Source organism: Passer montanus, unplaced genomic scaffold (genome assembly GCF_014805655.1).
Source record: "Passer montanus isolate IOZ18808 unplaced genomic scaffold, ASM1480565v1 scaffold3, whole genome shotgun sequence".
In the NCBI taxonomy this organism is placed as follows: domain Eukaryota; kingdom Metazoa; phylum Chordata; class Aves; order Passeriformes; family Passeridae; genus Passer; species Passer montanus.
Genome location: NW_024367707.1, coordinates 7571886 through 7598058, shown reverse-complemented (window position 1 = coordinate 7598058; position 26173 = coordinate 7571886). Strand labels below are relative to the sequence as shown.

Sequence of the window (26173 nt, the reverse complement as noted above, 5' to 3'; positions counted from 1 at the left end):
AAACATGTGGGCCAGCTCCTCAAGGGATATAAATTGTTGTTGTACCATTTACAGGCTCTGGAGGACAGGCTGTACCAAATCAACATATCCTTTGTTTTCTAATAAGATCCTACTGCACAGACTAGAAAAGAGATTTATTTCTTCTGTAGCACTGTGACCTTGATTAACCTCATCTGTAGTACTTATTTCAGTGAAAGAGCTAATACCTACACTGACTTCAAAATGTTGCTAAATGTAGTATATGGCTGCTCATGTATCATTTGCTTCTCTCAAGCCATTTTCTGTCAGCAGAGTGGCAAGCCAGATGTATGCTCTGGGTGATTCCCATATCATCATTAGCAGAAAATTAAGCCAAACTGCTGTAAAAGGTGAGCTGTCAGGAAGACAGTGATTAAATACTTACCACCACAGTCAGCCCACACTGCATAATGTCATGTTCAGAGGATTTCAATCTGTTTTCAAAATGGTAGTCAGTGCCATGGGCTCAACTGAACCTTCTTCACTCAGGCCTTGAGAAGCAGGCTCAGATAAGCTTGGCCCTTTTTCATTTCAAGAGAATTTTATTTCAGTATCATATAGTACAATACAGGAAAACAGCAATTCTTAATCTGTAGCTTGAGGTTGCTCTTGCGGTACTAAACTGTTCTCACCAAAATCTTTCACAGGTTCTTGCAGATGTGCTGCAGACACAGCAATCAGTCCATTGTGGTCACACTGAGGTGTAGCTGTCTGTCATGCAAAGAATGGAAAAGTCTGAATGTTTGGAAATTATGGGATCTGAATTGCTTCAATAAAAATTGCATAAGAGACCTTGGAGCAACAACTGAGGCAGTAACAATAACACTGTACTCTATATTTCTCCTGCAACACTGGCAAGCTTAATCTTCAACATTCCTGTGAGAAATACAGTCACATGTTGTGGATGGTAATTTTGAAACACTGAGATATTTTATTTATTTATTTATTTATTTATTATTATATTATATAACCAATTTTATTAATGCTTTTCAGAATGGAGCAGCACACACTGGGACACAGAGATGATGCAGTCCTTGTCCCAAGGGACCCACCAGCAGGACATCAAAGACAACTGTGACAAATGAGACCACATTAGTGGGTTCCATGGTTTTATTTTGCATTTTGCCCTCCTCTCTCCTGCCTCCCCTAACCTTGCTCAGCTTTCCCCTTTCACCCTGCTGCTTTCCCTTCTCCTTCCCATTCCTCCCTTTCTGCTGACACTGGTCCTAAGAGCCAGTACAGAGACAAGTCAAAGGTGCTCAATACAGCCAAAGCCTGAAGGATTTCCACCCTGGGAAACAAGAAACCTTGGACAGTTCAGGACACTGGATGGTCCGTTAGGAGAACCTTTTACTACCTTTTACTTTGTTTAAGCCTGTTCCTGTTGTGAAGAGTCTGATGAAATAATCCTAATAAGCAAAGATGTTTTCTAATATTGCCTCTAGACATGACACTGGAAACAGGATGGTTAATGGTCAAATCCTGCCTCCAGTGATGTGGGCAGATGCTTAGTGACTGCAGATATCATATTTTGCTTCAACACATTTCCATTCTGTTTTTACACTTATCCACACATAGAACTCCCCTTTTCTGTTGACCAGTGTTTCTGAAGACAGCCAGAATTGTATCACTTACCCAGATCAGGTGCACCAAATTCAACAGTTGGTGTTTCACACCTTGAATCCTTTCAAAAGTTGTCCACCTATCACATGAACATGAAGGTTCATCTGACCCCAGGCTGGCTATGTTGGAAATCTACTCCAGTATTATTATTAAAAACTGTAAGCAAGACATTTCCAGAGAGCTGTGAAAGACTATTCACAAGGGCATGTAGTGACATGACAAGGAGGGATGCCTTCAAACTGAAAGAGGGCAGGTTTAGATCAGATATTTGGAAAAAATCCTTTACTGTGAGATTGTTGAGGCATTAGAGAAGCTGTGGATGCCCCATCCCTGAAAGTGTTCAAGGTTGGACTGGACGGGGCTCTGAGTAACTTGGTCTAGTGGAAGGTGTCCCTGCCCATGACAGGGGGATTGAAACAAGATGGTCGTAAGATCCCTTCCAACCCAAGCTGGCCTGTGATTCTGTGATTTAATGAGAGCTGGGCCACAAAACACTGCCTGCACCTGTGGAAAATCTGCCCTTTGCTGCAACTTCTAATTTCAAGTTTAATTTCCAGCTCACAACAAAGTTACAGCTTGTAACCTTGATAGTTAAGTGACAAACACTTCTAGTACAGATTTTTGCTAGCCCAAGAGCTACACATGATCCAGGTAGTTTGACCTGGTCTTACAGAGGTTGTGAAAGCTTTTTTGTTTCTCAATAAATGAAAACTTGCATGCACTGATGACTGTTCCGTCTAAAGGCACACTACATAGCAGCAAACAGAAATAATTTTACAGAGAAACTTTTGCATATGGCTTGAAAAAAAACCCATCAAGAATTGACAATGATAGATGATCTCCCCAGTGAAATTCAGGAATAATGCAGTTTCACATTTATGTCAGGGAAAAACAAACAATGGACATATTTAAATAATCATTAAAAATGAGATGCCTGGCATAAGGCAGGTTCCAACCCTGTTCTGCCACACATCTTCTGGAAATCTTTTTTGGATATTATCTGAGGCCTTCTTACTGGCGTTGCTCATGAATAAGAACTGTAATGGAGGTTCACCCAAGCAAAAGGTTCTCTCAAGGGAAATTACGTGAAAGGACATTTTTCTTGTCTTCATGTTTGACATTCAGGAGTAGTGATGAGAAAAGGCAGGCACAGGAGTCTTTCAGAAAACCACCAGAGAGCAGTGGCAGCATTTCATAGGGATGTGAACCGGTCATCATCTGCTGCAAAGACTCCATTAATGTGGCCTGCTTTTAAATCCAGTGCTTCACAAGGAATCCCATTTTCTAGTGTCACTTCAACTTTCTCTTCTAAATTTTCTCTCTCTGTTGACTCTTTATTCTTTCTAAAAACAAGAAAGAAAAGATCATCTTATTCTGTTGACCTGCAGCACTCCACCATGATTCCACAGAAAGCAAACTGCATATTTAGTTAGAAGTTTGTCATAGGTTATGCTCCTAAAGGAACAATCTGGTGTACTTCCTTGCTGTTGTAAACACACCAGATGGGTGTACCTAAATGCAGTAGCTGGAGGACACACAGATGGGAAGCCCTAGTTTAAGAGTTTGAGCTCAGAATTGGAGACCAGAAACCCTGAAGTTGACATGTTGTAAGTATGTTTTAAATATCATTTCATCTTCTTATTCTGCACCATGACTAGAAGGTGCAAAAGAAAAGCTGGGGCAAAACAAAATTTGAAAAAATCTCTAAATCTGTTTGGGTTTTTTTACATCAGGAAGGTCTACACTAAGCATGAAATCTGACCCTGCAATGTATGTCACAGATCACACCCCAGGATCTGTACAAAACAATTTTTTAGAAACAGATCAGTCTTAGACTAACTATAGCTTCTGATGTGGAGACATCCATGACATCCATCACATCCATGATTACCTTCTTCAGAACATTCATGATTACTTTCTTAGGTAATCTCAGTGCTGCAAATCTGCATTTTTTTCCTTCAAACTTCATTAGCAGCCACCTTCTTACCCAGTATTTTATACTTTTGTTTTCTAGATCAAACAATTGCATAGCTTTCACTTTTCCAGACTCCTGCTGTCCCAAAAACATATAATAGTGGTTGAATAAATTATTTACATTTAAAAAACCCCTAAAATATTATCTAAAATATAATCATTAGAAGATGTAATAAACAAATATCAGTCAACAGATCATGATGTTCCTTTAATTCCAGATTTATTCTGACCTGGACAACAATTAGTTCATAGTTGAAAAACCTGCTGTACTTTATGGCCTGCAGCATCAGCGGTTTCAGAGGACAAGAAACTCAAAGGTCAGGTGCACTGCTTCTTCCTATCTCACAACGTGCACTGTAACAATCTGACTCAGGACAACTGTAAAAATCTGACTCAGAGTAACTGCTAATGACAGAGATATTAACAATAATAAAATTTTATAGGCCCTTGGGGGATTCTTCACATTACAGACATGTTAAAATAAACTTGGGGTGTAGTAGCAGAAACCTCTGACCTCAGGCTGCTCTCACACTGATAAAAATGAGTGTTCTTTAATACAAAACTGTGGGGACAGAACATAAAAGTTACTAAGGAGGTTCAAAAGAAATGAGAGGAATAGAAGATGTGTGAAACTCATTACCAGATGAAATTCGGAGAAACTAAAAATTTCCATGAATCCAAGAGGTGACTCAACACCTTAAGGGAAGTTAAGGGAAGAGAAAGTTAAGGGAAAACATACAGGAAGACCAAATCCAGCTCAGGAAGGCCCACAGCTGCAAATTAATTCCTGGGAGATCTAATACAGGGGAAGACTGTGTGCTTACTCTGTTTTCACTCTTCCCAAGGCAAATTTTTATGGCCCCTGCTGCAGATGGGATTTTTGGGGGATAAGGGGAGACTTTGGGCTAGTTCAGGATAGACTGCAGAGGATGATCCTGCTCTGGGCATGTGGCAAATCTATTGCTGTAGAGGGAGGTGTCCTATTGCGGCAAGGATAGGAGAACAAACACAAGGCTGGGAGACAGTGTGTCTGACCCAGCTCACTATGGGCACTGAATTCAGCAAATATCTCAGTTCAATAAATGATGCATGAGTCTAACTCAATACTGAAACTCCTCTGTAAGTTAACTCCCCTTCCCTGACACCCTGAGCATGGACAGCCTGGAGCACGTGCTTTTGGTCTTATCTGAACTGAGGTATTTACATGGTATTTTAAAGACCTTTAAAGACAAAATGCCAGATTTATGAGAAGCCAACACCATCCTAGGGGTCAGATTTCCAACATAGCTTACTAGGCAACAGAGCTCCCATTACATAAGCTCTGGACAGACTTCTAAGAAAACTAATTATTGAACATGCTGAAGTCTTTGAAAACCTGGTCACTTCACTGTCTGACAAAAAGATCAGTGCTTTTGAAATCCTTTTCTCTGATTTTTTTTTCCAAGAAGCCAAATAACCCAGACCATCCCTTTTACCTCTCCAGTGCTTGCAACAGTAGACAGAAGAAATAATGCTTGGTTTACCCTCTCTCTTACTTCCCGCCCCTGCTGCAGATGTTATTGAGGTGAAAGGAGGGTTACAGTTCAGGCACACATGAACCTGCTCTGAGGAAAGGTTTTATGTAATGATAGAGTAGGGAAATAGAGGGAGAAGTGAAAAAAGCATAACAACTAAAAGGACAAGAGCATGAGACAGAGAGGGTGCCAAGTGAGCACAGGCAGGCAGCAACAAGCCATATTAATGGCAGTGTGGTGATAAGAGCATGCAGTTTACACCATATTGAGGGGAACTGCTCAAGCTCAGCTGAGTTATTTTGAAAATACAGGGGTAAATCCTGTCTTTCAGCATGATATGAAGCACTAGTGATTATTTTAGCTGGAAAAATACCAGCTATTTATCTTAGTTTATTTTATTACACTTACATGAAATGTTCAAAGACCCCCTTAAAGTTAGGCACTGTAAAGAAACACAGAGCCATGATACCACAGAGAGCAGGTATGGGCTTCAGGTAGCAACATCATTCAGTTTTACAGAAGAGGTTGCCTAGTTTAGGGCATGAAATAATTCAGTCCATACAGCATGGCTGTGATAGGGTTTTAACTATCTACAGATTCCAAATACCATCCCAGACTCTTTCCCCAAGAGCATCTTTCATCGATTGTTTGCTGAATTTTGTGGGTTTTTTTAGAAAAGAGAAAGGGGTTTTGGAAATTCATGTAACTCCTCTGATTGCAAAATATAACTGAAGGGATTCTGACTATACTACTTAAGGTTCTCTGTGACAAGCACTTAACCTTCCCAAGTGTTGTTCTTCTGAGGTCTTTTAACATTTTTCAAGGTAATAAAAAAGCAGGAAGGAGAAGTCTCTGCAACATACCACTTTTCATATATTAATTCCTTTTTCTGATATATTTGGGGATACAATCCATTATATAGTCAATAATTTTGATATTATCTGGTTATCAGCAGGAATTTACCATTTTTCAGTTCATCAGCTGTTCCTGTATGAATCTATTGCTGAAGTCATAATTTTGTAGCCTAAACTACAAAACTAAACCTAAACTCTGTAGCAGCCAAAAGCATGGTAGAAGCTGAACTTCTATGGCAGAATCTCAACTCAGCTGAGAAATTTCTATTCCTTATGCTCAACTCAGAGCCAGTAGAGATGTCAGGATCAAAACTCCACCTGCTCTCTGTGTTGCTCCCACATGCTCATACTAGGGAAGCATGAATCCCCTTCTCTTTTTCACCTGTGCCACCAGGGCAGAAATGGAGAGGAAAAGAGAGTATCCCTCTCCTACCCTACCACCAGAAAAACTCCTAAGCTCACGGGGAGGTCTGCCCATGAACCTGTGAAGGGCTGGGTGTTTTGAGCTCATCACATCATGAATGGTAAGGGAAACCCTGCTGTGTTCCAGTGAGCAGGCCCTCTTCAGCCATACCTTAATCATTACTGTGTGCCCTACTAAGTCTTCTCAAGCTGCAATAGCACAGTTTGTTTAGCTACCAGCTCCTGACACTACTGCCCTGGAAGGGACACAGTCACTGCCAGCCTTTCCCCTCCTGGTGGTTGTGTGGGTGGTCTGTGAGAGGAGACTCACCCGTGGCACAATAAACCTTCACAAGAATGACATCAATTGTCTTTTTAAAGCTCATCCCTAGGTAGGTGGCCTTCAGCATCATTTTCTTACACTCTTCATTTCCTTGTTACTCCCCAAAATTACTATTGCACCTGTACCTTACAGTTAAAAATTTTAAGTCTTTTCCTCAGAAAAGGAGAGATGGGTTGTCTTTGCCTAGCTAGGGAAGGATGCACAGCATTAATCTGTCTGAGGCTGCTCTGAAACAGAAAACCAGATCAGCTGACCTAACTAATCAGTGTTCCATTAAAACAGAAGAAAGGCTAGGCTGCTTACTTCTTGTGCTTCTGGATCCCTGACACAACGAGGAAAACAATCCCAGCCACAATGAGACAAAGAACAACACCAAATACAATAAGCCAGACAGGAGTAGAGGGTTCAACAGGAGGTGATAAGGTTGAGGTTATCTTCAGGAACTGCAGCGTTTTGTCACTCAGTAGGAAGGCATTGTTGATTCTGTTCCGGTTCATCCTTCAGGGAAAAAAAAACCAAAAACAAAAGAAACAAGAAAAAATTAACAAATCTTTATAAAAGTATTTTACAAGTTAAAAAGATAGTAGAAAATATAAAGATTTTTCATGAATGTGCTGCAAGTTAGGCAGGGCTGAATGTCATCCAACATGATGAAGAAAAGCATGTTGTCTACCTTTAGGGGATCAGCCTCTTCTCTCAGGCAACGGGACAAGAGAACATAGCCTCAAACTACACTGGGGAGGTTCAGGTTGGACAACAGAAGAATTTCCTTCACTGCAAGGGTAGTTAAACATTGGAAAACTCTGCCCAAGGAGTGGTGGAGTCACCATTCCTAGAGGTGTTCAAGACACAAATGTTTATGGCACTTAGTACCATGGTCTGCTTGACACAGTGGTGGTTTGGTCAAAGGTTGAACTTGACCTTGAAGGTCTTTTCCAACCTAAATGATTCTGTGATTCAATGATGTCGGCAGGATTGCACAGACCTTGACTATAACAGAGGCCTCAGTAATCTACAGACACCCCCACACTTAGAACATTTTGAACACCAGACTTTCGTATGCATTTATCTGAAAAACTGGGAAATACAGATGAGACCTGAAGTACAATATTATTACTTATTTCTGTTTTGAATCATGTCCTGAAGACATAGCAGGTTGTAAGCTGTGAGGCTTGCCTTGCTTATGCAGCATTCAAGATTGGCACAGGAGAGGCAGATCTACCCTTCAGTGCTTGCAGGATTTACTTACATTTTCCCCCTAGTTCCTCAAACTGAACCATCCTGCATGTTATGGGCTGGTACATCTGCCCCTGCTGCTGTAGATTTTCTTAGGTCCATGAGGCACAGGATACAATTTGGCCTGGAAGAACCCACACTTACTGCCAACACGTCCTTCTTCCCTGCAGGATGCAGCTAAAGGGATTTGTACTTTCCATATTTTTTCCATTTCCATATGAGAAACTGCAAGTCTGAGAAATATGCTTTTTCACAGAAGTAGTACAACTGCTATCCTTTAGTGGATATCTTCACCCATTTTCACTGCCAGTAAGCATTTCACTGCCTGTAAGGTATTTCTGAATCTAAATCTAAACAGGCTTAAGAGGCTTTAGAAGTATCTTTCATTAGCTTTTTCAAAATATTAAAAATTTTTAAGCAAATGGATTCATATATTGGTCTTGAGAGATTCTTTTTGATAGCAGTTTTGTGAATGAATGGAGCTCTTTCTTGTATACAATTCAATTTATTTACCACAAAGCAGGTATTTCCTAAGAAAATATGTATGGGAAATACAGGTAAGATTTAACCAATTTCTCTTCTTGGAAATCATATCATGTTTGGCTGTCCCTTAAACAGGAAGTCCTTAGCCTTAGGTATGAATGAATGGAGCTCTTTCTTTTATACAATACAATTTATTTACCACAAAGTATGTATTTCCTAAGAAAATATGTATGGGAAATACAGGTAAGATTTAACCAATTTCTCTTCTTGGAAATCAAAATGTTCCTTAAACAGGAAGTTCTTAGCCTTAATGGAAAGTCAGCATTCCTGGACAGGACTGAAAGCCATGGCATGTTTTAAGACTCATAATTCCGTAAGCTGTCTACCATTTATAAAAGATTTCCTTACTGGTATGAAAGGATTGTTGTGAACAGCTGAAACAAGCATTGTTTACCCTCATCTAGTGGCTTGAGTTTCAGAATTATGTGCTGAAACACATGCAGGCAACTACAAGTGCATTCCATGTTTGTATATGCATATGTTTGTATATTTATGCAAAATCTTGAGTATCACATGGAGCTCTGACATGGTTTACCTTCCTCTTTATCCTCACTTTGTAGGAATCTCATACAACAAAATTGTAGTCCATGACTAGTGTTATGTGCTACCTGCTACCCTAGCATGAAGAATTGTAATAAAGGTTTTGTATGGAAGCCTGCAATCAGAAGCAATTGAACAAAAAGCATTGTAGTTTTATGGACCATTTTATTTCTTGTTTTTAAATTAGGTAGGAATTAAAACTTTTCATAAATAGCATATTCTTTATCAGGTGACAGACAACAGTTAAAAACCAAACAATAACAGCATCCAATTTCTGTGCCAAACAGGGCACATAAAAGACTTAAATAAATCAGCTTATGCTACTGAATGTATCAAAGAATAACAGAAATGCAAAACCCCCGCATTCCAGCACTCTTACAGAGAGCTTCAGTGAATAAATAATCTGCTTCCTCCACTAATGCTATGAAGCTATTGTTTGGTGTCTCTGTAGGAAATAGTCTAATCTGCTCATAAGCTTAAATTAATCTTTCCAAAAGAACGCATACTCATTCATCAGGAATTAGGCATTACACCTCCATAGTGATAACACAAATTTTCAAGACAGAACAGAATGCCTGAAAACAAAGAGATCCATTTTCCACTCCATGCTTGAGAAATATACGTATGTTATGCTGCTTGAGGGACTCATCCCTGGTGCAGGTTTTTTTTGGACCTTTTGGACTATTGAAGTCAGATTATCCCATTTTTTCTTTTTTCCTGTCAGCTCCACATTCTTCTTTTTACTTGCTCCAGAATGTGAGAGTAGAAGGCAAAGTGATATGTAGTGCACTGTACTTTGTACAAGCAATGCTCAGCTGGGATATTGTCTGGCATTCTAGAACAAGCTGGTATGAAAAGAATGTGAGCATAAGATTGCTTAAGCAAGCTGGGACACAGCCAGCTCTGCTCATGAGGAGTTCACACGAGCTCTTCTCATGTGAAAGCTGACTTCCTAATTAAGTCAGATGAACTGTTAGTGAGAAGCACTGAAAGGGAGCCTACAGTCATTAGCCCAGGTGTAGATGTGCATGTAGCACGCAGTAAAAGCTAAATTATATTAATCCCACCCAGAAAGTGTGCCCTTCCATCACCTGTCTCACTGGGAAATGTGATGAGAGCTGGATCAGAGCACTGTGCCACACACTGGACAGCACATCACAGGTAGGGCTCTGGAAAGGGATGAGATTTCTTCAGCATCAACAGAGACTCTTCCCAAAGTTATAATCCCAAGGCTCACATTCTTTGCATTCTGTGGGACTGTTAAACATCCTCTAATCTCACATTCATTAAAGAATACTGTGCCCTCAGTGTTTCAGCAACTTGCATTAGTTCATCCTTAAAGAGGCACAGTGCTCATTCATTAAAGGCCCAGAGAGAGAAAACATCCCCAGTAAACAAGGAAGAAAACATTGCAAGAGCAGTGACTGTACCTGATGGCTGCCTCTACCTCACTTCCAGGAACAGTTGTCACATTTTTGGAAGAATCTGTGACCACAAACCAAAAGGACACCCGGTCTGTCACATTGCAGAGCAGCACATTGGAAATTCTGCAGACAGTTAAAACATCATTAAAGATGCATGGAAGGAATTCTTGAAATATTTTAGATTTTCTTAAAATATTGCTCTCAACTAAGGGGGAAAAATTTCTTATTTTTAAAAATGCTAACACAGTTAAGAAAGAAATATCACTCACAGCATTTCCCCTATGATTTTAAAGAAATCAAGCTTATGAAAAACAAATGAGTCTTCAAACAAATTTCTAAATCTATTACAGACTTTCAGGGTCTTGGACATACATCTACCATAATCAAATGGAAAAATACATATTTGAATAACAACCATCATTGGCTGTGAAAAAGGCCATATCATGGAACAAGTGTATTGGTGAACTAAGAATTCTGGTTTTGACAGCAAATACCACAGGAACCAGTCATTGAGAATTGCCCATGTGATTGTTAAGTGTGTGCAGTTCTACAAAATACATTTGTTGGAAGGAAGATCAGTGGAATTGATGTTATAGGTTTTGACATATTTGTTCACAGAGTCAAGCACAGAATGGACAAAACAAGCTAAATTTAGTCATTCTACTGGCACTGGCCTCTTCCTTTTAGCTTATGCTGTATCAAATATTTATATTATCTATTTTAAAGGAAGATTGTTCAGTTTTATATGAAGTTAAATGTGGAGGGCACAGGCAGGCAGCTTCTCATGGCATAATAAAAACAGTCTGCAAAATGCCTTTTAAACGCTGTTTCCCTCCCCCGATTTCTACTGGTAAATGGTGGAAATATCAGAAAACCCTTCTGCAACGACGCAATCGCGAGGATTTAAGCGAAGGAAGCGAAAGCCGATCCCTCCCAGGACCGGGACAGGGCCGGGGCGCGCCCCGCGCTCCGCTCGGCAGCGGCACCTGCCGGCCGCGGGCAGCACCGGGAGCCGGGACGGGACGGGAGGGAGAGAGAATGTCCATGCCTGGGCATTCCCCATCCAGCCCAGGATCAGCCTGTAAGGCAGATCAGAGTGCCTCATTAGGATATTTTGTAGAAATGTTTTACTTCCCGATGAAAACTTTTTTTGAGTGATGTTTTGGGTGCCCCAGGTAGTGCTACAGATCATTTTACAGAGGTCTATCTCAATCTATCTATCTATCTATCATCTATCTATCTATCTATCAATCATAGAATGGCTTTGGCTGAAAAGGACCTTAGAGATTTATTCCAACCCTCATGCCATGGGCAGTGAACCTTCCACTAGACCAAGCTGCTCAGAGCTCCCTCCAGCCTGGCTTTGCTTACTGCCATGGATGGGGCATCTACATGGGTGGGGCATCCATCTCTGGGCAACCTATGCCAGGGAGTTAGCACCAGTAAAGAATTTCTTACCAATATCTAACCTAAACCTACTCTTTGACTTTGAAGACATCCCATTTGTCCTGTCTCATGCCCTTATCAAAAGCCTCCTTCCATCCTTCTTGAAGGAGGGTTCTTGCCACTACTCTCTCTTTTCCAGGCTAAGCAAACCAAATTGTCTCAACTTTTCCTGGAAGGAGAGATGCCCCAGTCCTCAGAACCACAGAATATTCTGAGTGGGAAGGGACCCACCAGGATCATTAAGTCCAGCTCTTATGGGAGTGATCCACACAGGGATCAAAGTCTCAACCTTGGCATTATTCACACCATGCTCCAACCAACTGAGTTGATTTAATTTTGGCTCTTTGGAGCTTGCTCCAACAGTTTCATGCCCTTCCTGTGCTGGGGACCCCAGAGCTGGCTGCAGCACTCCAGGTGGGGTCTCACCAGAGCAGAGCAGAACAGAAGGGCAAAATCCCCTCTCTTGCCCTGCTGGCCACACTGCTTTGGATGCAGCCCAGGGTGCAGTTGGCTTTCTGGGCTATAAGCACCCATTCCAGAGAGATATGCAATAAAATGGAAAGCAGTGATTTTGCAGAGCCAAAATGACCACTTTTACCTCTCTAGAACAGTATCAATTTTACAGAGAATTTTTATGGATAAAAGAGGAAAGCCATCCTCTGGAATTTGAAAAGATGTTCACATCTGTTTCTGGCAACAGTCAGAAGATGAAAGCAGAGTTATTCTTTCAAAACAAAAAAGAAAGCACAAAATTTACAGGAGAGGGGAAAAATGCCTACTTTTGGCTGATGGCTGACAAACTCTTGCTGACTTCACAGAATATTTAAAAATGTAACTGCAGAGGAAGTTTTCTATCTCAGTGTTTATAACAGTAGAACCCAAAACTTCATGTTGCCAAAGTTCCTAAAGCTGCAGTTTCTGTGGTGTAATCAAAAACTGGGCCAGGTGGAAAATCTGAGTTGGTGTTCCCCTACAGATGTTCTTGAAATAGGGTAAGAAAGATTAATCCCAAAAAAAAAAGATAAAGGCAGACTAGGACTGGCAGAAAACCCAGACTGTCATACCCTTATTCAAGGGTATTATTATAGGGTCTTCCCCAAGTGCCAAGGTTTATAGCATGAGACAAGGCATTCAGTCACCACAGGGGTAGCATCTTTCTGTAGAACAAACAGCACTGAAACAAGTGCAGCAAGGATTGCACTAGGGTATGTAAATTTGCCTTATTTTCTTTTCCCTGTTGTTTCTAAAATCCTCAGTTACAAGGATTCAAACTCTGGTTTCACCACCACCACTTTTTCATCAGTGGAATACAAATGCCACAAATCCTTCCAGGCCCCGAAGAGAATAAATCCCACTCATGAGAAGTTCCAAGGGGATGAGTTAACACCAAAACAGACTGGTTCAACAAGAACCCATGTGGCAATTTCTGTACAATGGTGCACGTTTTTTTTCTCCCATGCCATTTGTGTGCAGGTTTAATTCACAACAGAGAACCACTGCAAATATGCCATCACACTGTATAGATCTGAGAAACCTGGCTTCACCAGGCACTATTGAAGTGTATTTGTAAACATATATGTGGACATTTTTTCCTTTCCTTAGCAGTTGATAGACTTTTGACATGGGATTATAGGAGACTGTTATCATCAAAATAACAAAATCCTGGTTCAGCCTTCTGGCACCATGGCAAAAGTCCAAAACTGCATTTCCTTTAATACACCAGTGAGTAGAGTGCAGGAAACCCTGGCAATTCCTTGGCCTGAAAAACCATCATTGCTCCTTACGGAGATTTACATGATTGCTTAGGGGTAAGAAAGAGCTGTCAGAGTCAAAGGGAGCTGAGTGCCCACAATGGCTGTTAGCTCATGGAAGAACCACAGTCCCCAAGTCCCAGGTGCCTATCTCCAGCTCTCCCAAAAGCATCACGCCTCTTCCAACACAGGGCTCTACAGCTGCTTCTGCAAAGGAACATTGCTTTCTTCTTAGCAGCCATGGGATCACTTTGATTTAACAGCTTTACTCCAGACTCTCGTTGCTCACAATATTTTTAGTATCAAAAAAGCCCGTCTTAGGAAGCTGGATAATGTTGATGAATTTTTTTCTGGTCGCTTTGTAAGGAAAATTTCAGGGTTTTTTATCTATAAATGGGGGAAAGATGCACCAAAAGTAGATTCTGTTATTTGAATGAAAACAAATGTGTTGACATTCTTCCTGCTCTAAAGATTAACTAGTCTCAGGCCCAAAAGAGATGCATATTATTTCAAATGAGTCACAGATTAGAGAAACCAGGGTTACTAACACAGGCTACAACAATAATTTTTTAACACTGAGAGATCAAAGGTTGGCTTACGTAGTTCATGACCATGTGAATTGAGAATCAATTGAAAGGCCATATATAAAGCAGGAAATAATGGAGTATTAATTCTCCACTGAAAAAGAAATATTTATTCGTAACTCTATTAATAGTTACTGAGTAATGTCATTGATTGTACCTTTCTTCTGTTTTGTGCAAACTTGAAAATCTGACAAGCCTTTCAAACATTAAACACTGCTCCATGATTTATTAAATTTCAGTTTGGAAATTAACTTTAGAGAGCTCGAGATGTAACGTGCAATCCTCCCCATTCTGTGCTGGGTCTTCAGTGGTTACACAAGGGCAGCAACAGCATCAACTGCTGTTTGCAGCAGCACATTGAAATACTTGTCATCACAGCCTGGCTTTTATTCACCTTCAGAAACCTAACAAGAGGTGACTTCATATACCAAAAATTACAGGGCAGACTGCAACAATGGTTATCCCAATCCACCAGACAAATTATTCTGGGGCTTGATAGAGTTTGCTGAAGTTAATGGCATTTGTGTCTCATGTGGAAGTTAGTCGTGGCTGTGAGTTACTTCAAGGCTGTGGGTGTGTTAGAAATAATTGGGATTTTAAAGCGGAGGTTTGTCACATCCTGGCTATGGCTACATGCATAATTTATAACCTGGCAGAACCAGTATGTAGTTACATAAAATAATAGTGATCTTTTTCATAGGTTTTGTTTTGACAAAAAACTTCAATTAACCAGATGCAAAAATTCCTTAAAATTGGTTATTGGTCTTATTCATCTCCTGAAGAAAATCTGTTGACATTTTCCTGTGAAAGCTCATGTAGTGAAATGCAATTTATTTGCCAGCAGTGCAATGTAATTTATTTGGTACAAGCTCCTGCTTGTGCCTCCCTCTTCAGCACAGTGAAGTCTCCTCACCAGCTCTGCCAGGGTGCTGTTCCCGTGCACAGCATGCTGCTGTTCCTGCTGGGATGCTGGCTGCTCCCATGCCTCCATGCCTGCTGCAGAGGGGATGGAGCAGGACTGCACTCCTTCCTTCCAGCTGCCAGCCCCAAGGGTGGGGAAAGGGGTGTGTTATTTCCAGGACTTCTAACAGGATGGAGGCTTCACAGCCTTCCTGGTCCCATGTAATAGGCAGATTATTTGAGGTGTATTGGGAGGTTCATCCAGCCTCTCCATCACTAAACAAGGGCTCTGAGGCCCCTCTGGGATTTGAGAGAGATCTATGCATAGGAGACTCTTCAACCTGCTGCCTAGGAAGTTGTGCCAGATCTCAGAGCTGCACAGCTCTCCTTTAGGTGACATGCTGTCTATAATGACCCAAAGGTGTCTCTTAAGTCCTACATGAGTTATCAGTTATACCTCCAATATACACCCCATGAGGGGTGTACCTAGGTTATACCTCATGAAAAAGTCAGGTCCTAAAAAGAGGTAAAGATCCCCACAGCTGGTTGGTTCCAAATGTTATACTGACTTCTCTGACCAGCTTAGTAGCAGGGAATTATTCATGTATGCAACACCACCTCCAAACTGGAGTAACACTGGCATCATCATATTTGTCCGTAAGAAAAACTCTCTAGATAGGAAACTGAATTAATGAGTATAAAATTCTATTATTGCCCAGAGTGGGTACAGATAACTGCCATTAAAACTTCTACTCCTTCCATACTGACTTGATTTTTTTTTTCATTTCTGCAGCACCCTTACTTTAATCTGCAGAAAACCATAGTGCTTGAAGAGGAAAAAGATCACGTGCTTCTGACACAGGTTTTTGCTATGTGAAAGCAGACTGACTTTGAAGGAAGAGAATAATTTAAAAAAATGACCCAGGACTAAAATAAGTATACAAAAGTGAATCTTTATGGAGCAGATGCTGAATGAAAACTCTGCTGCCTTGAAAACCTGAGAAAAGTCCTACATAATCATCCGTAATTAGCTTGTATCTTGAACTAATTTTTTTAAGTGCCATTTTAATTGGGCTGAGTAGCACACTTGGCTGTTTTTTGTTAAGCTTGATATAACAGCTCTTTTGCTCAAAGGAGACCACCTCTCAGGAATAAAAATGAAACAGCAGGAATCAAACACTCCTGCCACATGGAGGGAGAAATCCCCTTTTATTTAAGAGAAAAGCAGCATCCCCAATAATCATCATGTGACTGAAGCTAACTAATATATTTTCAAATGTGGAATATGCTTCACCTGATGCAATGACAGCCTGAAGCAGTTTTAAGTAAATTGAAAACCTTATCCTTGTTAGCCTACCAGAACTGTCAGTCTTTCCTTTCAGATTGAAACACAATTAAAAAATAGGCCTGTGGAAATGCACTTACAAGGTTTTCCTTAGAACTGTCAGTCTTTCCTTTCAGATTGAAACATAATAAAAAAAAAATAGGCCTATGGAAATGCACTTACAAGGTTTTCCTGTTAAGAAAGATAAGAACATCGTGAAAATACAGCTGGCTAAGTGCTCTGTCTAATCTGGTATCTAATTTCATAGACTAGCAAGGATCAGAAGCCAGCAAAGAACATTCAATACCTCAGGGTAGATTTAATCCCAAAACCAATTAAAGGCTGATTTCTATCTGCACTACAACATCTGAAACTTCGTGATGGTAGGTAACTCAGCTGTGTGATATCAGGGATAGGAATGCAGAGCACAGCACTGGCATAGCTATCCATCTCCCAGGGCTCTGAGTCAGCTCATCTCCAGCACACTGCTGAAGCTGAGCTCTAAGGAAGGATGCACCAGAGCTGCTTACTCAAAGATCTGTGCTGCCTTTTCTGACCTCCCAGGGTGTCCCTTCACCTCCTCCCAGTATGGTCTCCAGAAGGTGCCAAATCTTCCCGCTGCCTTCAGCTGAAAGTGAACTGGCACATCTCTCTGAGATGCACAGCTGTGTCATTTCACATCCACAGGGACACTGGTTCAAAGATTGAACATTGTTGAAGGTGGAGACAGTGTGATGTTGAATATGTATCTGGGTGTCAGAAGTATAGTCTGCTTTTAGAATCTCTGTATAATGATTTCTACAGCTCAGTACAGCAGAGGACAGGTCACTACATGCAGCATTGTTAATATGTATAAGGCAAATCCAAGCAGATGCTTACTGAGTTGTGCTCTTGCTGGAATATCTTCTCATTGCAAAAGCCACCATTGCTTTGAAGAGGTACTCTTCATTAGCATCCCAGGCATACTGTAAAGGAAGAGGAAAAATAATTAGTTTCAGCACGAGTGGTGACAGTACACAGAGGGAAAAGAGTTGCTGAACTTGAAATGCTGTATTGATCAAGAAAATGAATAAATTCTCTGGTTGGGCTAAGAAAATGAATGCCCATTATTTAGTGTGGACAAAGAACTTTTTCTAATGGAAAAAAAAAGGGGCCATAAAACTGTAATATAAATAATATAAAATGCAAAGAATGTTTCCAAAAATTGAATTAACTGAATATTTCTGAAAGCTGACCAAACTGGAGATGTAAAGTTTATTATACCAAAGACTAAACATATTACTAGAATTCTCCCCACACAGCTGCACTCATAGCCTTGCCTCTTATGCTGGAGAAACTCAGTTAAAGTAGAAGTAAATCCACCCTCTAAGACTATTTGGCTCTGGCCAAAAATAATAATAAAAAACCATTGTTTAAGGTGGTCTCTGGGAGCTGGACATTAGGACACCAGGAAATAAACTGAGATTGCAGCCTTATTGCTGCACACTGTCCTGATTACAAGAAGACTCAAATATATTAAAAATTGTTATACTGCATGTGAGATAAAAGAGAGAAAATAGCATCTTTACTACTTCAATAATAATAAGAATGTAGGCTCCAAAAACTGTCCTCTGTTGTCTTGGTAAAAAATCATGCTTTCATAGTTTTTCTGAGACAGCTTCACTGGGTTCCCCTGGGCTTTCACTCTCATATGCAATTCTAATGACCTGTAAGAACTGCATCTATTACATTCTTATAACAGGAGCCATGACTGAGGCATACTGATTGAATTTCTTCCCCTTTCAGCAGATTACAAAGATTATTAGTTTCTTGGAATTATATTAAGGGAGGTTAGAAATAGCTTTCTTCAGTCAGTCAGAACACAAATCTAATCTTTAACTTTCACCATTAAAAAAAAATCTGCTCTGCAATCATCCAAACCAGAAACCCAGTGGTGTGGACACTTAGCCCTGTTGTCAACTTGGTCCTACTTTTTCATGGTCCTTTATAACACATTCAAAAACCAACAATGTACATCAAATAGCAATAGACAGCATTGAAAATTCCAAATCTTAATTCTGATTTGAAATCAAATCTTAATTTGATTGGTTTTATTTTAATAAATCTTCTGATTTTAATTAAAATATTTTTAAATTCTGATTTTAGACATGTGGAGATGCAACCTGTCCACAAAAAAAAAAAGTGAATCCAGCTTTCAGGTATCTGCAGCCCTCATGTTGTAGTGGCATCCTGGGAAACTGAATATAGCCATGATATTTTATGGAAAATCCCTTCCTAGGATTTTTCCCCTCCTGAGAGCTGAGGGCCTCAGGAAAGACATGTAAACAATAACTATCTGCTGCTGTGGAATGCAACAGGTGCATCTTCCATTGGTCCACGTGGATTGTTTTCAATTGATGACCAATCACAGCCACCCGTGCCAAGGCTGTGAGCAGTCACAGGATTTTGTTATGTATTCTATTCTATTCTGGTCTTTGCAGCCTTCTGATCATTCTTCTCTCTCTGTTCTTTTAGTATAGTTTTAATGTAGTATTTTAGTATGTTATATAACATAATAAATCAGCCTTCTGAGAAAAATGGAGTCAAGCCTTGTGTCCCCACACCGCAACAAACTGAACAGGGAAGGATGGAGTAATTTAAAGGGCAGAAAGTGATCTTGTTTATCATTCCTAGATGAATGTTGAGTGAAATGGGCTCTCTGAAATGAGATAGGACAGGGACAACAAAGCTGAGGCAGCAGACAACTTGAGCAGCACCGAAGTGCAGCTGCACTGCTGAGAACCTGCATTCTGACTCACCACTCTTGCCTCATGAATGAAGGGGGTTGTGAGCATACTGTGATAATGCTTGCCAGCCTGGGGACTTAAACAGAAAAAAAAACCCAGAGAGAAACTCTTTGGAAAAAAAAGTTATAAAAGTCTGTGTTTTGATCCCACTGCACTGATGAAAATGTGAGAGAAATGAGAGCAACTAGTACTGAAAGAAAAAGAGATCGTGTAGTAAAGGAATTAATACAGATTGGAGCCCTAGAACTATTTATCATCATTTTAAAGATATCTGTATTTAAACCATGAAGCACAATTTGCATTTCTAAAAGGGAAGATCTGTTTTTTCTCTGTGTGGCACTATTGACTGAATCCCTACACGCCATCTGCAGTCTTTGAGAACAGGTCCAAAAGGACAGAAAAAACATAATTTGTTAGCCAGTGAATTAAACCAGCTGTAGAGATAATTTAATCAGTTGTCTTGAAAATAGATAATGATGAGGCACACTCCATTTCATGCTCACATGGACACAAATACAATGCAGCACTACCAAGTGCATGTACTCAGTATGTTTATGTTTAGTGCAATGCATATATACATGCACAATTTGTCCCAGCTCTCATAAATAATGCAGCAGCCTAGCACTTCTTTAAGTCAGAGTAACAAAAAGGGTATCTCAAATCAGGGAGATGATAATTTTTAGTAAGCAATTCCAGGCCCAGTTGAAAGAGTAGGCACTTCAAGAGTAGGAAAAGAAATGGAATAAACAGAAAACTACAAAAAAGGGGGAGGAGACTGGCAGAGAGAGCTCAGCAGAAATCAAGGGTCTCCCTGAGTCAGGAGAAGATATTGCAGACAACCTTCTGGGCAGAAGGGCAAGAAGCCCCAAGAAAATGGAGACTAAACAGGAAGTAGAGGAGATGGACATGGCTATGGGCTTCAGGTAAACAAGAACCTCTGTACATGACTGCATACAGGAGCATTCAAGAGGGAGGCAACATAATGAGGTGGAAAAGTAAGGCAAGAACAACTTTAAGCTAACTAACTGCATGAACTCAGGGCAGGAGGGCATAAATTTCCAGAAAATGGTTTCTAATCAGCAGCTTTCTCTGATCAGAGGTGCAAAGAAACCTTGAATGATCTGGATTGGAAGGGACTCTGAAGATCATCTAGTTCCAACCCCCCTGCCATGGGTAGGGACACCTTCCACTAGACCTGATTCATTCTACTACGGGGCTTTATCAGCTTCATCTTTATCCTCCAAATGCAAAGGCCTGGAGCACAGCTGATGACTGAGGATGTCCCTGTGCAGTGCAGCTATTGATGCACACTTCCTGCTGCTCTAGAGGCAACATTAAATATCATCTGCAACCATATTTAAATATCATTTGGAACCACACGCTGTGAACATAACTGTTGTGAATGAAACATTACATGATGGTATCAGAACTGTCAAATTTACCATCTTCATTGTGCCACAAAGGAACCAACACAAAGATGTTGGCTCAGTTGCACTTGCCATCCTTTATATATCAAGGAGGAGCAGAATTGAACACAGTCAACTGTGAAAGGCAGTCCTAAATGCCTCTTACTGAATGAAGAAGATGATAAGATAATGCATGAAAGATGATGAGTGCAGGTTGCTGACAGGGTGAAATGCTGTAACAGTGCTGTAAAAGACAAAATTTAAGATATGAGAATATAATATTACAAGATTCCTCCAAGCAACCTGACCAGATTTCAGTGTTGACCTGACTTTGAGCAGGTGAGGACTAGGGACCATCCAAGATCTCTTCCCTCCTGAATGGTTCTGAGCTTAACTATGTAGTCAGACTGCAGAGTGGCTACAGACACACAGACACACTTCTGGATCCCATATGGTGGCAAAACACAAGGTGTATGCCAGCCTTCCTCCTCTTCATCCTCTACCCTAGAAGCAGCCTGGGTACATGAGCCTGAAGGGAAGGGCACTGTCTACTTCAGCTGGCTGCAGCCCCTGAGGTGCCAAATCTTGGACTCTGATGGTGAAAATGAGTAATGACACCAAGTTACACAGACTTGTCAGTGCCCATCACTTCTTCTCACTCTCTAGTTTCCTCTGTCCCTTTTTTAATTAACACTCTACCTCTCTGCTGGCTCCATGAACAGAAAGCAGCTAGTGACCATCAGCTATTCCAGAAGCCACTCATAAAGTCAAAACCATCCTCAGAGAGACTCATAAATCACGTTCCATTTAGGCCTACAGGCACTGTTTCCTCCCACAGATCAGCAAACAACACCTCTGTCAAGTACACCCATTATTTGCAAATAAAATGACAACGGCTGAATACCTACTGCATCAGAGCTGGTCTTTCCAGCTCCACTGTGATAAGAACTAAATAAATACACCAAGTGGAACTCCCTGCCTCAGAGTACAGCTTACCTGGTGAACAAATAAAAAAAAAAGGTGTCCTGTTTTCATCAGTCTCACACACAAGGGATGGCATGCACTACACCATGAGAAAAGCTGCACCAGCCTATTTCCTATACCCCTGAATGTACACTGGAGTTATCCTGCCACTCCTAGGGAAAAATTCCCACAGTATCTTGGCTTTCCATTATCATGAAACTTGAAGTGACCTGGAAATGAACCAAGCTGATCATGTCCTACTGTGACACAATGACAGTATTACACTTTTCTTTGCTAAAATAAACAACACAAAGAAGTCAAGCACCCCAAATTCTTTAACAAAAATTAATTTCAGTGTCATAGTAGTTTCAGTTTTCAATTTCAGTCATTCAGAGAGAAGACTGCAATGGCTATGAAAAGGAACTACTACCACCTGTGTACTTAATAAATTGTTTATTATTTGTGGATGATTTTCTATGGCATCATATCACTTTCAGCAAGCTGTTGTTTTAAAATGCTGTTCTTGACTGTCCCATTCTTTGAGCTTTCACACACTTTGTTCTATGACATAAACAACTACAAAAAACCAATAGACTCCTCAGTTATGGCTTTTTTTCCCAGCAATACAAAGTGCCTTCAAGGGTAATGATTTGTCTCATACTCTTTTTAAGTGAAAAACAAAAAATTATAAATGATCAAACAACCTCCCCTAATTTTACTACAGCAGGAAAGGAAAAGGCACTAAAAAGCGCATTACCGGGAACTGCAATTTTCATTCTTTGCTACTATGTTGAACCAAGATTAAACAAAAATATTAGCACTTATCATCAAGAGGAGCTTTAACAATTATTTTAACATATTTTCAGCCGTAATATTACTCTATTTTTAATAATTTTAAAAAAATCTAGGCTTGCACTACTGTTTAATTAAAGTGTCCCACCCAAGAGAATTGACTTCACTATGAATTTCGAGACATTTACTTTAGCAGGTCTCTTGAAAATTTCTTTGTACTTTGTCTGGTTTATAAAATTACCAGTGAAATTTCAGTCCCTGCTAATGTCAGTTTAAATTACCTGATCTTTCAGGGTAATTTTAGAACAGTTTCTCCAGTCATAGGGAGTTTCTTGTATCACCAGTCTTTTAAAACGTGTAACCTACTGCTTTTTGTTTCCCAGAGCTCATAACATGATCAGACACCAGACTTACGACACCTAGACATGACTGTCCAGGATGTTTCATACTTAATTTTCTGCTGAGCCCTGTTAACATGTTGCAGATTTGCTCTAAGTATTCAAAACTACTAACAAAGTACTGGGCTCTGACATATTAAATAGTGCTTTAGATCAGGAAGGACCACTCAGTCATCAAATGCCCCAATCTCTTACACATCTCTCATTCTCATATCAGTATTTCTACATTAAGCCTAAAGATCTGAATTCAGCCAAAGCATTTCATAAGACAAGCCTGTGCACCACAGGCACCACAGGCAGAGAAGAAAGGCCACTATGTGAAGCCCTCCATTAGCAGGGAATTGATGAGACATGCTTGAATGATCTCTACAGTTAATGCTTGTCTGAGAGCCTGATATAGTCTCATTTCATAAAGACCTAAAAATCTTTTCCTGATTCTCTTCCTAAACATGCTTGACTTTACAATTAGCACTCCTGAACAGAAGTGCTTTTCCCAAAATACACTTACATTTATGCAGCACTTTTCATGCATAAAGTGTAACATCCCTACCACTTTTTCAGGGGAAAAAAAAATCTTTGAGCAGAAAATTATATTTATGAACAAGCAAGCTTTATATTTCTCCTAAAGGATGACAGTTTAAGGAGTGGGATAGTCAAATGTCAAGAAATGGAGGCCTGGATCATGACTTGAGCAAACTATTACAATTAACACTGCAGAATAAATTGCTTGTGTTGCATTTACAAATTGTATTGTATACATTACTTCTAGTTTGGCAGATAATGAGTTAGGAAGAATATGTGAAGATATTTTACTTACTGCCTTATCTCCCAAAGCTGTTTTGATACTAATCCGCACTTTGAAAGCATTCTGTGCATCTGCAAAAGAGAAAAATCAAACATATATTGGTAGTCACTCAAAATAGGATTTTATATCATTTACTTCTCTGATTATTTCTCAAATGTCAGTTTCTAAATGTGTCTTAAAAAGTCACACATTTAGGAGAAATGAAAAAGAGACCAACAGAGTCTCAACAAGGTTTACAATGACCTCTAAAAGTGCGACCAACTTCCATACTTAATTTGCAAATTCATAAAAGAAGTGAATGCTCAGCATTTCAATCTTCAAACTGAAGACAACCAGTTAAAAGAAAAATCTTAGAAGCTGGCAGCTTTGTAGTCTAAACTGATAGCTACTTTACCTAAAGAAAGATGGCAATCAGCTCCCAATCTTACCTGGCTTGCAGAGCTCAGCATGAGCAATGGCAGCTACAGAAATTATAAACAGCAAAGCCCGTAACATCCCGTCAGCATGGAAAGGCTGAAGCAAAAAGAAGTGAGTTTCCCCTGTAAAGCACTCTTAAACTTTGTGTGACCCAGGATTAAAGCATCAGGAGCACAAGTGAGCGACCAAGTAAAAGGTTTAATAATTAACCCCCGTTATTTTAGCTAAAAACAGGCACTAGAAACAACTGTCTTCTGTTAGTTATTTACTACCTTTCTCTGTAGTAAAAAAAACCCAAAAAAACAAAACCAACAAAACCAAAAAACTGCAACAACTATTTAATTTTATTTCTTCCTTTTTAGAAAAATACAACATTTTACAGAGTGTTCCATGCCACTTTTTTTTTTTTGTCATAGGCATAGTGTCAGACACACAAAGTGTCTGTGGGATGTCACACCAGAGCAGCTGGCAACTGCCACCCACAGCAGGCAAATCTGAAGCTTGGCTGCCACTAGATCCCAAAGGAAGCTGCCACCTGTCTTCCATAGGAAACCGTCTGGCCCCACTGAGGCTCCTTGAGGATATAGGAAGACTGGGCACCCTTTTCACCTCACCAAAAGAAATGTGTGATGAATAGAGAATACCTGGACCCAAAAAACAAGGCTCAGGCATTGCCTCCCACTTGCCCTTGAATTCACAGCCCTTGAGAAGGGCCAGCCTGATGGGCACAGTCCTGAGTCCCCCCATCCCCACGCCAGCCCCACTCCTGTGTCCTTGCTCAAGCCCAGCAGAGCAAATGCCTGGTTTTACACAAACACCCTGCATCTGAGACATTGCTTTGCATGAAAACTGTCATATGTAGGGAGAAATACTTTTTTCCTGTCAGAGGCTTACTGTGGTAGCAACTAGAATAAGCAGAGGTGCAATAAAAGACTGAGTAGGAAGCATGTTGAAAAGGAATGTGTTTGTGTTTTGCAGACATGACCCACTGTGTATACATGTACATACACATGTGAAAATATCTTAATGCACTCTGCACCATTAATCAAATGTTTACCAAGACAACTAAATAAACATGGAGGAAAAAAAATTTAGAAATTGAAATGTATTGCAGGTATTTGAACAGTGTCTGCAATCTAGGCAGCAAGACAGGATTATTTCATTATGCTGCTGGATTTCCCCTCTAGCCACTCTGATTAATGGCTAGGTCCCACCTTGAAGATCATTTCAGAATTACTTTCAGTTGGTCCTTTAGCACCAAGAAGTGTGTCTTGAGACTGCAAACACAAAGAGCTTCACACAAATGACAAACAGTAAGAAAATCTGACTTAACTGTGGGCTGAATTTATGAAAAACAATAACCAATATTTACTGCATTAGATACTCTGACTTTTGGGTAACAGAGAACTTACTGTTTCAGTAAATTAAACTGTTTTTAGAGGCCACTGTTAGCCCTTGACAGCCCATCTTTAAAAGTCATTCACCAAGCTGATTCCCAGGCACCTCTTTGCTCTCACTAGGCAACCCAGTCTGGGTACAAAACTATTGAATACATTATCTGCTTAGATGTTCAATTTATGCTTATGAAAACAAAAAAGTGATGAATTAATTTCTAATAACAGCTTAAATTAACATGCTGTATATATGCACATCAGAAAGTGCACTGAAAAATGTACAGATGGGTGAAGGACTATCAGGTTTCTGTAGCACTTGTAACTTAAAAAAATCTTAAAAGAATGTGAATGAAGTCAGTTTCATGGTAAATCCACGTGCATTGCTTTAACAGTGAACACATGAACTTTTTAGTACCTTTGGGGGAAACACTGAAGGACTGAAGAAGAGAGAAGAAAAGCCAAGCACTCTTTCCCTGCTGCCAGAAGGCAAATGGAGCTGGGTGTGATACACAGCATCACCACTTCTCCCTGCTGTAAAACACCACAAATCAGATCTTCCCCTCAGAATTGCATGAGGCCAGCGTCAAAGTACAGTGAAGGGACACGACACCCAGCAGGAACAAACTCAGAGGACATGACTGGGTTCCCTGATCAGAGCTGCTGAATTCCAGCCAGGATGGCTGATTTTCCCCAATTTGTCTTGCTGGCAAGAAGCAAGACAAATGATTTTTTCCCA

The 26173-nt window shown here is 40.2% G+C and overlaps 1 protein-coding gene across 1 annotated transcript; it reads right to left on the bottom strand.

Moving 5' to 3' along the window:
• Positions 1 to 540: 540 nt before the first annotated feature.
• CLTRN (collectrin, amino acid transport regulator) lies at positions 541 to 24191 on the bottom strand. The gene is made up of 6 exons (XM_039714510.1): positions 24055 to 24191; positions 23639 to 23697; positions 17356 to 17441; positions 10478 to 10594; positions 7032 to 7226; positions 541 to 2984 (listed from the first exon to the last, which is right to left on the bottom strand). Exons 1-6 carry the CDS (start codon positions 24119 to 24121, stop codon positions 2834 to 2836), a joined length of 675 nt encoding a protein of 224 aa, XP_039570444.1. The 5' UTR covers positions 24122 to 24191; the 3' UTR covers positions 541 to 2833.
• Between the last annotated feature and the right edge of the window lie 1982 nt (positions 24192 to 26173).